Consider the following 13490-nt stretch of genomic DNA (forward strand, 5'->3'; position numbering starts at 1 on the left):
AACTTTTTAAAAAGAAAAAGAAGGCGCCACTGGCATATACACAGTGTCGAGCCTGCCCAAACTGCCACCCCTTAGGATGCTCACATCCCCCCTGCAGAGCGATGTGCAGTGCAAAATATCAGATGTGGGACATAAAAATCCGTGATGGTTGTTTGTATTAGAACATAATTTGTGAGGCTACAAATAACTCACAATACGATTCCTTTAAATTGTGTGCACCCCATCTACCTACGGAGTAATTTAATTTTCACACTTTCGATTCATTCCTTAGGATCGCATTGAAGGATGCCTTCAGTGGTTTAGCTGGAGAAAATGACAAAAGCGAAAGCATTTTTCTTTAAGCAATTTCCAGCTCCTGGCTTCAATTCTTGGTGGAAATATGACCGAAAACAGAAATTGAGCACTTTTTCAATTCATTGTGTTTCTGCTTCAGAGTCCGAGGTGGGGTGCAGTTATTGTGATGGAGTTACTTGAAAGCTGGCTAAAAAAAATTCTCAGAAACTGAAAATGCGCATGAATATATAGAGACAACTAACTTACTTTGCAAGGACCTCAATCTGTTCCTTAATATTGGTTATGGGAAATATGGATTTGGTCACTTCATGCACGTAAACACAGAAGTCAGGATCGAAGGGAGGGTACCATTCTTTTTCAGGGCTTCCTTCTCCCATCAATTTTGGTAATGTTGAAGCTTCTTCTTCCTCCTTCACCTTTTCCTCTTCTTTTTTCCCTCGGACTTTCCTTTGAGAGTAAATAGCAGCAATCAAAATCACAAAATGAACAGCACTAACTGTGCTCTGAGTAATCTAAGGAACCCCACAGAAATGGATTATTTTATAGCTCAATGACCATAGCATACGTAGTTTTCAAATTTTCGATGACAATGATAGAGTTTTACAGTCTCTATATTATGTAGGAGAAATTAACTTTCAGGGTAACACTGCCTGATTGGTCCATATTATGAAAATGATACATTGGTCTGCTGTATAATTGCTTAGCAAGATGTTTGGTGCACAGTAGGTACGTAATAAGCATTTATTGAATTGGGGGAAAGATAGGTTGCTTCCTCAGGGAGGCTAAGCCAGTCTTACATCATCTCTTGCTTCAGCTGAGACCTTCTGTAAAAAGAGTTTGGATCACTATTTTTAAGAAAATAAGGAAATAAGGAAATTTTAGTATTTTCTTTTCTACCCTCTATAGTAAATGAAGACAAAAGAGAAGGTGATTAGGAATAAATGTTCAGGGGCACCTGGGTGGCTCAGTCAGTTAAGCATCCAACTCCGGCTCAGGTCATGATCTCACGGTCTGCGAGTTTGAGCCTCACGTAGGACTCTGTGCTGACAGCTCAGAGCCTGGAGCCTGCTTCGGATTCTGTGTCTCCCTCTCTCTCTCTCCCCCTCTCCTGTTCACAGTGTTTCTCTCTCTCTCTCTCTCAAAGATAAATAAACATTAAAAAATTTTTAAAAAAAGAAAAATTACCCAAAACATGGAAAAAAGCAAAACAAAATAAGGATAGCACCGAATTTCCATGCCATGCAGGGGTGAAAACTTACCTGAAGTTAATCTAGAGAAATGTACTTAATTCTGCACTTAAGAAACCTGAAATGTACTTAATAAACAGTAAAGATACTGCTTAATTAAAATATACTCTTAATTAATAGTTTCAACCTTAGAGAATTTGCTAGCTAACATGTTTAGCAGAGATGCAAATTCTTTCTGTCAATGGAAAAGATATTGCCAGAGGTTACCGTTTATTGTCCTGCAGGAATGTTAACCAGTTTTTCAATGTAATTCTTTGTGTTCCTTCACTTGGAAATGCCTTTACTTCCCCCTCTTCCTTGTTAAAGGGTAGTTTCACCAGAGAGGACATGAGGTGGATTCTTTTAGCACTTGAGAAATTGTGCCACTTCCTTCTGGCCCAAGAGAAATGTACTGTCATTCAAACTGGGATTTCCCGATAGGAAACTAGAGCCTGAACCTTCATGAATTCTGGATCTCATGAGTCAGGTGTGCTTCCTTGGACGGGGCTACCTCACGAGACAATTGCATCCTACGTTACGTTAACAGAATGGGAGGGGGGGATGAGGAAATCGCTGTGTGACTTCTATAGTTTTTGCTTAAGTCTACTTTTTTCCTGCTATTCCTGCGTTGTATCTTTTACTGTAATAAATCTTAGCCATAATTGTGTGTGTGTGTGTGTGTGTGTATACACATACATATACATATACACCCATCCCATAGCCAAGAAAATGGGCCCCGGGCAGGTGAATCTCCTAAACTATGTACTTGCAACTATTGAACATTTTGTTCCACTAGCAGTAAATTAGAGGCAGGAATTATCCTTAAGTATTTCTCGAAGGGTGAAGGGGGGTGGGGGGATCAACCAAAGGCCATGTGAGTTATCTCTTTAATTCATTTTGAGGAAGAAATACAAAAAGTAATCTTATTAATGGCTTTTGGAGAATTACACAAAACTCTATCATCGTAATAAAAACTCAAGGTTTTGGATTTTCGAATTCAATATTTTATTTACTGCAGCTAAGTAGAGCCTAAGTGTGTATTATGCACTCTCCATATATTATGATAAAATCTCTAAGCAAAAATTAATATTTCCAGTTCTATCATCTAAACACTTTTCTTGGGGTGCCTGGGTGGCTCAGTTGGTGAAGCGTCCGAGTTCGGCTCAGGTCATGATCTCACGGTTTGTGGGTTCAAGCCCCACGTTGGGCTCTGTGCTGACAGCTCAGAGCCTGGAGCCTGCTTCGGATTCTGTGTCTCCCTGTCTCTCTCTGCCCCTCCCCTGCTCACGCTCCCTCTCTCTCAAAAATAAATAACATTAAAAAAATTTTAAACACTTTCATTTTTTGTAAGACAGAATATGTTCACACACACAGTAAGATTTTAGTACATTGGGAGCTACCACTACAAAGGTCAATTAGAATGGCCAAAAGTGTATTTAGATTTACCTGCTCCTAAAGTTACAGGGTAGCTTTATAAGATTGGACAGCTTGACTCAGAGCACCTATAACACAAAGCAGGTGTATTTCTGAGTGTGCTGCGGTGCAAGAGAGGAATCATTTGGCACGTAGCAGATGACAGCCAGCACGCAGGACTAAGCACATCGTGGAGGGCAATCCTATTGAGTGATTAAAAAGGGATAATTTACTGGAGCCCCTGAACTATAGTTCCTGCTGCTATAAATAGAAGTACTTCATTTGGACCTTTTTCCCATGAAGCCTGCCTGGTTGTGTTAATAAAAGCTTCAATACTTAAATGGATTTTCTTTCTTTCTTTTTTCTTAACATTTATTTATTTTTTAGAGACAGAGCATGAACAGGGGAGGGGCAGAGAGAGAGGGAGACACAGAATCTGAAGCAGGCTCCAGGCTCTGCGCTGACAGGCTGACAGCCACAAGCCCGACACAGGGCTCGAACCCACGAACCGTGAGATCATGACCTGAGCTGATGTCAGACGCTTAACTGACTGAATGACCCAGGCGCCCCAAATGAATTTCATTTCTAAATCAATATGGAAACAAGTGTTCAGAAAGTACAAAATTAACTCTCGTAAAATTCATCCTTAGAAAGAACATCAATTTGAGATTAAAGGTAGCAGAACTTTTACCTTTCTTACCGAGACCTTAGCAAAACTACCTCAGAAAATGGAGATTAACTGTGGAAATCCAAAACAATAAGGATATTTTCTATGTTCACAGGTGGATGAGAAGGTAGATAGCTACATAGAAAGAGATATTTGTCTGGCTCCAAATTGTGTATTGACGTTTTCAAAGTTTAATGGCTCACTCTTTTTTGACTCCATCAACTATTTAGACATATAAATTATAAAGCAAGGCTGATGGGAGAAATGGAAGTCCTGAAGTTGGCCCACATGGCGTTTCAATTTAGGCAGGAAGATTTTCATATATGAAAAATGATCACAATACGAGGTAGTATTTGGTAAAATTCCACATGAGGGATAAAAATAAGAAACTCAGGATGTTCCAGAAATCTATCCCAGTTGGGTATCTTGTTCCACCCAGTCTATTCCATAAAGATGAGAAGAGAGTGTTATATAGGGTGGACACACAATGTATACCAGGTTTCGAAGTATGCATGTGTGGGTGTGGGTGTGGGTGTGTGTAGCTGATTTTGTTATTTGTCAGTGTCCGAGGTAGGATGTAAGTTCTGTGATAAAAAAGGTTTTTGTTCACTGCTATATCTCTAACACGGGAACAACTCCTGATACAATAAGTGTTTGTACAATAAGATTTTGCTGAATGAATGATAAAATTCAAGACAAGAAGATGAGAAGGTATTTAAACGTGATTAAGATGTTAAATGTGATTAAGAAACAATATCTATTTCTGAAAGTTAGTCAAGATTTGGGAGGAAGGGGAAAAAACAGCTCAACTAAGGTTAAAAAAAAGCAGTTGAGGGAAATTCTTTAAAAAATAAAAATGTTTTAGGAAGTCGTTATGATAAGGATCAAGACTGAGCAGCAGAAATGCTTAAGTATATGTTGTAAATTTCTAAAAGACTCCAGAGATGAACAGACTGGAAGGAAACAAAATAAAGACGGGAAAGCAATAAACTTTTAAGTGTGTATAATAAACTCATGTGCAATCAGCTTAAATATTTATGAAACCTGGTCTGAATACAAAAATACGCTACAGTTAGAGCTTAGGATACATTTACAAATAGGTATAGTGAGTGTTTATTGTAAGGGGAATGGTCTTTATAAAGAAAAGCTCTAGAGGGCATATTGCGTTTGTCGGCTTCAGTGAAGCCTAGGAAAGCATCAAGATGGCAGCTGGATAAAGGCAAAACTAATCACCTCTCCTATGAGTGTTTTGCCTTGAAGGAGAGAACAGCTGAACCCTTCACACAGAAAAATAATATAGTTGCTGGTCACCCTGTGAGAGCCTGTTGCTTAAGGATTTTAATTTACATGGTATATGGTGACAATATTCATGAGGAGAAAGAGAGAAATCATACTTTCCCTGTCTGTGTTGGGCCACCTCACACATAACCGATTTGGTTACTTGCTGTCCCTTCTCTTCCTTTCAAGACTTTAGCCACTTTGTGGTTCTAGATGCCTCGTCATTCTTTGTCAGTATCTCTCAGTAACTGTTAACATTACACATTCTCTATGACATTATCAGATGAGTAGAGTTGAAATGTTTTACTCTATCTTCAGGGATCCAAAGTTCTAATAGGAACGAGACAAGACGGGCTTACGAAAAGATAGACAACAGGGCAACACGATTATGACCAACCTATCTCCCCAGTGGACCCAGGAATAAGGAGGGGAAAGGGACTGGACGTATATCGATCACTTAAGTATGTCAGGCAATGGTTTAGGCACTTGACAAACACTGTTTCGCATACTCTTCCAGCACCTCTACAAGGTGAGAACCATCACTTCCATTTTAGAGAAGAGAAAACCAAGGGCCAGTGTTGGCTGAATCCAGAATGTATGTTCTCCTTTATGCTAATAGCCTGTTTGAATGTCAGGAGCACACCAGGGCTTATCTTTCAGTGGGGAGTAAGAGGCAAGGATATGCGGAGACAGGGAGGAGACTGTAAATGGTGTGAGAAGAAATAATTACCCCCATTTGTTTATACTTATTCTCCCGGGGCATACTGCCAGGGAGTCAAACCGCTATTCCTTTCAACCATCAGCCTTCAATATTTGAAATAACTTGTGAATATTTAATCTATAAACGTATCTTTGCTGTCCCCAATGTGCCTGATCTCATTCTAGGCTCTATGACTATAAAGATGAAAAAAGCTTGGTCCCAGGTCTCGGGTAGTCCATTGCTTAGTAAGAACGACAAATAAATCAGACACCAATGAGTTCAGGTTATAGATAAGAGATTATTTGAATTCACAAAGGAGGGGACCCAAAGAGATATACCTGATCTGTGCTGACCAGGGAAGGCCTTGCAAAAACAAAATATATAGAGAGGATGAAAAAAGAGTAGGACTTGGCCATGCATACACAATCGCTGTTTGGACTTCCTCTGGAGGATGATGGGATATGGTTGTTTGCGGCAGAGTAATACGATCAGCCTTTCCCTTTGGGCAGTTAGCTCTGGGCGGTAGCACGGAGGATAGATTTATGGAGGGCTAAACAAAATGCAGGAGGTCCTTACAATAAGGAGGTTAGCATGCTGAGATATAATACAAAGGCCTGAAGAGGGGGAGGTAAAGGTGAAAATGAAGGGAAACAATGACTTAAGAGGCATTGAAGACATCTAGCGCATAGGGCTGAGACTCCTTCAGGGAAGGGGAGAAAGGAGAAGAAGGACTTGAAAATGGTCCCAAGGCTTGAGCAACTGCATGGGAAGATGGAAAATTCATCAGCACTGGGAACAGAGGAGGGGAAGGAGGTTTGGGAGTTGGGGGAAACAGTGAGTTTCGTTTGGAACACGTTGTTTACAAGGCAGCAGGATAGAGAAGGCAGGGCTCAGGAGAGGGGCATGTAAATGTCAACAGTAGCTAAGACTATGGAGAGTAAGAAAGGGCGCCAATGAAGATTCCTGGAGAATGTCAATATGTAAGGGTAGGTGAGGAGATAGCAAAAGGGGCCAGAGTAGAGGGGATGTCCCCATAGAACGAGGAGACACGGATGAAATAAAGATATGAGTGTTTCCAAATAATACAGAGAAGTCTTGCTATTAAATATTGCGATGAAAGACCCATGGCTGTCTGAGAATCAGCATTTTGAGATTGACAAGTATATAAAATGACTTTCAACCCAGAAACACTGCCCATTCTCCCCCCAAAAGCTTTAGAATTAAGAACCAGATGGAGCTGGAGGAAAAACAAGAGAGTGAAAAAGAGCCAAAAGTAGCAGAATTGGCAAAGATTAAAGCTGACGTGGTAACAGAGACACCAGAGGGAAACGTCCACGTTGATTGATGATGATGTGTACAATATATGCGTGACCGTCACTCATCAGACAAGTGCCTACCCTCCTCTCATCAAGGGGGCAGAAGGCTGATTCTTCCCCAGGGCCATGGCTGGGTAGACCAAAGAGAGACACCTGCCTCAAAGCCAGCCAATGCTTTGTCTGGCCACTGAAGAGAAGATGGTCTCTTACAAATATGCACTTGACAGTTGTTGGGCTTCATTCAGAACTGAAAGTTTGCTTGGAATTGGAGCCAGATCTGTCCCATGGCAAGTCCAAGTCACATATGCTACGGTTGTGGGTGAGGCAGTAACCAAAAGAAAGTGAAGGAGGCTAACAAATGATCTGTAAATAAGATGCCACGCACGCGGAGAGAGGGAGAGAGAGAAAGAGAGGGAGAAAGGCAGAGAGAGCCTACAATGATGGACTTCAACCCAGCTCCTGTGCTTTTGGGGATGGTTGTGTTTCCCACATTGGACTCTGGACCTTCCTCTACATCCCTGCAAGGGTTGAGTAGATTTTGGCTCCTTGTAGCTGTTTTGTACAACAATACTAATATTTGCTGAGTGTTTACTTCGTGCCGGGCATTGCTCCATGGACTGTTCACGTACTGATTTATTTAATCCTCACAACACCCTATGTTACGCCCATTTTACTGATGAGGGGACGCAGGCAAAGAGAAGGCAACAATATGATCAAGACACACAGCTTATATGGGTGGGCCTTGTCAAATATAACCTTTTCCTGTAAAAGTTCAGATTTCTGTTCTCTTGAATAAGCATGAAGGCCTATTATGCCAGCCAAGCACTTGGCTAAAGACTGGGGATGAAAAGAGAAACGACTTAAATCAGCCTACGTTCTTATTCTCAAGGAGCTCTTTGTGCAGTAGAGGTGAGGCCGAGAAGCCTAAGGAGGAAAGGAAAGACAGGAAGAGAAGGGAGGGGAGGAAAGGAGGGCAGGGAGAGGAAGGAAGAGGAGGAGAGGGGAGGGCAAAAAGTATCAGGCCTAGATAGGAGCAGATGAGAAGCAGAGATTAGAATAATAAGCCATTGACAGAGAACGAAGTCAGAAACGGAAAATGAACAGCTCTGAGGTCCGAGGAAGACAGCAAGCCACTGTCTGCACCTTGGGGGACCTTTCGGGGTGGGGGGCGGGCAGTCCCCGTTCAGAAAACGGATGCTGGACATATGTGCCAGATGGCCTCCGATACCACAATGGTTCTTAAGGGCTTAAGTCAACAATAATGAAAGGGTCATGGAGTGTGGCATTGGTCCATGTGGGTTTTTGAGGAATCCAGGAAAGTGCTCATTAGAGAAATAATATGTTTAAAAATACGTAAATGTATAGGAAGCATGGTTAAAACATGCCAGGCCTCAAAAGGCACGAAACCACACTGTAATTGTTCCATCAAGTCGAAACGAGGTCCTATTTCCCTCTCCCCCCTCTCGCTGCTTCCTGAAGGGTCAGAGGTTTCTTTGGGTGAGCTGGATGGGGAGGGCATGTGGAAGCATGAGGCAGAGAGAGAGAGACAGAGAGACAGAGACAGAGAGAGAGGGGGCGAGAACCACACTCCGTCGTGTGTGGCTCGCCACCCACAAAGGCAGCCATGAGGGAGGGCCCCGGGTTCATTTTATGTCGATCTCTACACCGGGCTGGACTTAGTAGATGACTCGGTGTGGCGACTATTCCTGTTGCTGGTTTTGAATTAAAGTGCCTGTGAGACCATATCTGATCAAAGTCACCTGAGTTCTCACCCAGAGGCAGAAGAAGAAATCGCCTCTGGTGAAGTTTTAAAGAAGTTGCCAGGGACAAAAATGAAGTTACTTTTTAATTACAGCTCCTGAGCCTCGCTTCGTCCAACACGCTAATTCCAGGGGCAAAGCTTCCTCATTTAAACGCCACCCCTCCATTCCCCAACTCTGTTGGGGAATCAAAGCCTGACATGATTATAATTAGGAAGAGAACACAATAACACATTGCCTACCTTGATCCTTTTTCTTTAGTGGTGCCTTTGCTAACAGCAGTGTTTCGTCCAGAAGGAGGCTCGGATTTCTCTTCTGTGGGAGATCCAAAGCCGGTACTAAAATGATAACTATTTTTTCTTATTGTATGAAAAAAACGCATCGATTTCAATCATATGAAAATTAATAAAGTATTACATTTGCAAGGCATGGCATAAATTAGGAGGCATAAGTTCATTGCCACGACACACCTTGATTCCTCTCCCATCGTGAGACAGGGCACCAGGCATTCTTCCATCCACAGATAATAAAACAAAGCTGCTCACAACCACTATGCTCTGGGGTCAAGGGCTCAGTGCACGTTCACAGCACGCAGGATGGAAAGCCAGTCTCGCTGGCTGCTTTTTCCAGAGATGTTTTCCATGCCAATTTTTTTTTTTTTTTACAAATAGTTTATTGTCAAATTAGTTTCCACACAGCACTCAGTGCTCATCCCCACAAGTGCCCTCCTCCATGCCCCTCCCCCCCTCCCCCCCACATCCATCAGTCCTCAGTTTTTGTCAGCATTCAAGAGTCTCTCATGGTTTGCCTCTCCCCCTTTCTCCCACCATTTCCCCCCTTCTTCTCCCCCTTGTTCCTCNGTCTGTTCTCCATGCCAATTTAAAACAGCAATTCCGAGGGGCACCTGGGCAGCTCAGCCAGTTAAGCATCCGACTCTTGATTTCGGCTCAGGGCATAATCTCACAGTTCGTGAGTTCGAGTCCCGCATCCGGCTCTGCGCTGACTGTGTACAGCCTCCTTGGGATTCTCGGTCTCCCTCTCTGCCCCTCCCCTGCATCCTCTCTATCTCTCTCTCAAAATTAATAAACATCAAAAAAATTTTTTTTAAAAAACTATGTTACCAAAATCTAAAATCTAATCTTTTTTTTTTTTTTTCTCTCCCACATTAAGGGTAGGATTCTTTAAGTCCAGACAAAATATAATTTTCTTACTTGCTCTTTTCTTTGCTTGCTCTTCTTAAAGAAGATGAAGAAGAAATACTCCGTCCATAACCAACATCTGATGATTTATCTTCTGTAGATGGAGGTGGAGAACTAAAATTTTACATATTTGAAATTACACACGAGTTAAAATACTTGACTTGTCAATATTGGATCTGTCCTACAAAAGACAGATTTTGGGGGGGGGAATCATATTTGGAGCTGATTTTTAAAAGTGACATAATAAATGCATAAAAGTAAGACAAAGCATATTATAAAGGTTTTCATGAACTGGAACAGGAAATATTTTTATAAAATGTGCTCCATAAAATATATAGATATATATTTGGTCATATATATATATGTATATAATGGTCACATATATATGACCATTTTTTAAAATTCTGAAGCTTTCATCTTTAGCTTTACTATTAATTTCTTATTTTATATTTTTAAAAAGCCCTGGGCAGCACTTAGAGTCCCTCATACAGTTCTGGATCCCGGTGAACCCGATTGGTTTTGGTGTCCTCCGATCTATTTATACTTCCTTCAATTAACTTCATGTTACCAGGAGGGTAATAAGCACTGACTACAGTAATACATCTGGAATTGAGTGGTAATGGGGAGTCAACGGAAAAACCACATTGGTGGTGATTTCATGGTCTTTACTATGTCAGGCTACGAGTTTACGGACTGGTGTCTATTTTCAGGGAGGCGTTAAATACAGGGGACAAAAAGATGCTGTCCTGGGAATCTTGATATAGTCATGTGATGATGATGAAACAAAAACCATTGTGTGNGAAGATTTACTGTTAACTAAGAGCACAGCACGCTGATCACTGGGTTCTTGTAAGCAGAGATCCTTCAAAGGCAAAAGTTTGGTGCCAGGATTTATCTGTAGATAATTTAGGAACTAAAAAGTAATATCCGCATGGGTTGTATATGTTTTAAATGAATACTGATGTTCCCAACTGGTTGAAGTCCATAATTTTACACACACATAGACATAGTTAGACATAGGAACCTGAACTTCTAGACATCTTGCCTTTGGGTAGGGTCTAGCCCTCCAGTTCCCCACAACCCCTCTGCTTTATACTCAGCTGTTTCACACCATAATTACCTGTTTGGCCCCTGAAAGTAGTTGAGTTTGCAAATCGCTCTGTATACATGAGGGAGAATTTGTTGTCTGTCAGAGTAACGAATTATGAAAGAGATGACTAAAAATGTTGTGAAGATATCTAAAAATAGGCTACACCAAGTCCTATATTAGCAATTTTACCAGCAGGTTAGACCATACCACCTTCTGAGGTCTTTTTCCAATCATATTATAGTTACATCCCTCTCTCACCCAAGACACTTTTCAGGATCCTTTAAAACTCAGATCATGGGGCGCCTGGGTGGCTCATTTGGTTAAGTGTCCAACCTCAGCTCAGGTCATGAGCTTGCAGTTCATGAGTTCGAGCCTGGCATTGGGCTTTGTGCTGACAGCTCAGAGCCTGGAACTTGCTTCAGATTCTTTGTCTCACTCTCTCTCTGCCCCTCCCCTGCTCACACTCTCTCTCTCTCTCTCTGTCTCAAACAAAAACATTAAACAAAAAAATAATAATCAGACAGATCATGTCATTTTTCTGCCCAGAACTCTGTCTGCGAAGTTTTCCCACTTCATTCAAAGTAAAAGCCAAAACCCTTCTAATGGTCTACACGACTCACTTGATCTGGTCTCTCTGTATCTCTCTGATTGAGTTCTTACTATTCTGCCCCTTGGTTCACTCAGCTCCAGCTATAACTGACCTTGGCTGTTTCTTAAATATGCCAAGCCTGTTTATACCTTATGGCTTCTGTCCAAGCTGATTCCTCTGCCTGGAAAGCTCTTTCCCAAGCCATCTCCATGGCTAAATCCCTCACCTTCTAGTCTTTGCTTACATATGACCTTCCCTATGAGGCTTACCCGACCACCATTTCTAAAATCACAAATACCAACCCCAGTAACCCCCAGCACTAGAAAGCCCCTTTATCTTGTGTCTGCTCTATTTTTCCCCCAAAGCTCTGCTCATTTTGATCATGGTATATAATTTATTTATTTGTCATGCTTCCGGCTTACTGTCTGTTTCCACTCTATGGAAGTAGAGGTCTATGTCTCTCTTATTCACTGACCTCACCCAACCTACAATATGAGAAAATATTTCCTGAACGAATGAATCAGAGAATTCTCCTTGATAAAAAATACTGTTTCATTAAGTTTTTTTTTAAAACTCGTGAGCAGATACATTTTGTCACAGTTTTATCTGTTTCATGGCAACATTTTCCTGATAAGTGTTCTTTGTTGGTTTTTCTGCCCTTTTCCTCATTTTTCTCAAAGCATTTTTGTGCTAATAATGTTGTGCCAGTTCTTTTTGAATTATGATTCACTGAATGAGATGGGCTTTATTGGAGCAGTGGTTTCTCAGTGGTGTGTATGTGTGTGTGTGTGTGTTATGATGGGCATGGTGGCGGTGGCAGCCAGGGAAATCAGGAGTCAAGTTTAAGGCTGGCCATTTTTCATTATTCAAAATGTCTCTTAGGGGCGCCTGGCTGGCTCAGCCGGTAAAGCATGTGACTCTTTATCTCAGGGTCATGAGTTCGAGCCCCACAGTGTAGAGATTACTTTAAAAATAGGGGCGCCTGAGTGGGTTGGTTGGTTGAGCATCCGATGCTTGGTTTCAGCTCAGGTTATGATCTCATGGTTCATGACTTCAAGCCCTGTGTCTGGCTCTGCGAAGGCAGCATGGAGCCTGCTCGGGATTCTCTCTCTCTCTCCCCTCTCTCTCTGCCTTTAGCCTGCTTGTGCTTTCTCTCAAATGAACTTAAAAAAAATTAAAAATTAAATAAAATATAAAATGAAATGAAATGAAATGAAATGAAATGAAATGAAATGAAATGAAATGAAATACAACTGACTCTTGATGTCTGTTCAGGTCGTGAACTCATGGTTCCTGAGTTCAAGCCCCACATCAGGCTCTGTGCTGATGGGATTCTCTCCCTCCTTCTCTGTGCTCCTCCTCTGCTTGTCCCCCCTTGCCTCAAAATAAATAAATAAACTTTTAAAAAGTTTTTTAATAAATTAAAATAAAATTTTAAAAATGTTCGCACGATAGAGTGTTTCCTGCAAATACGGTGCAGCTATGTGGTTCTTTCATGGCCCTGTCTGCTCTGCCCTTTTGAACCAAGTTGAGCCGAGAAGGCTTCTGCTGCGAGCCTTGCTCACCCAGGCCCTAGTTCTGCACCCGCCCGGCAAACAGAGCATTCGGCTTGTGCGCCCGTGAGCGCTCCCGTCACCTGAGGCCGTGTAGAGTTCTGACGGCACTTTCTGAGACCGGCCACCACAAGCTCCCTTGTCTCTCTCTGCGCTTAATTCGTGCCCCTTTTCATTCTTTCTCCTGCACCCCGTGGGCTTGATCTCAGGGAATTTCAGTAACTCCTATTTTTTTTTTTAATTTTAGAGAGAAAGAGAGACTGTGAGAGCACACGGGCAAGGGAGGAGGGCAGGGGGAGAGAGAGAGAATCCAAGCAGGTTCCACACTCAGCGTGGAGCCTGACGCGGGGCTCAATCCCACCACCCTGGGATCATGCGTGACCTGAGGAAATCGACAGTCCGACG

General features: G+C 42.0%; 1 protein-coding gene across 1 annotated transcript in view; it reads right to left on the minus strand.

Annotated features, from left to right (window-relative positions):
• Window positions 1–13490, minus strand: part of ARMC3 (armadillo repeat containing 3) — a 99748-nt gene that overhangs the window by 8647 nt on the left and 77611 nt on the right. The window contains exons 14-17 of the mRNA XM_077772466.1: window positions 10654–10748; window positions 9866–9970; window positions 8897–8992; window positions 541–741 (exon numbers count right to left, since the gene is read on the minus strand). Of these exons, the coding sequence (XP_077628592.1) occupies window positions 541–741; window positions 8897–8992; window positions 9866–9970; window positions 10654–10748 (497 nt within the window). The remainder of the gene's footprint in view (window positions 1–540; window positions 742–8896; window positions 8993–9865; window positions 9971–10653; window positions 10749–13490) is intronic.

The sequence above is a fragment of the Crocuta crocuta genome, unplaced genomic scaffold, assembly GCF_008692635.1.
Source record: "Crocuta crocuta isolate KB4526 unplaced genomic scaffold, BGI_CrCroc_1.0 scaffold96, whole genome shotgun sequence".
Taxonomy (NCBI): Eukaryota; Metazoa; Chordata; class Mammalia; order Carnivora; family Hyaenidae; genus Crocuta; species Crocuta crocuta.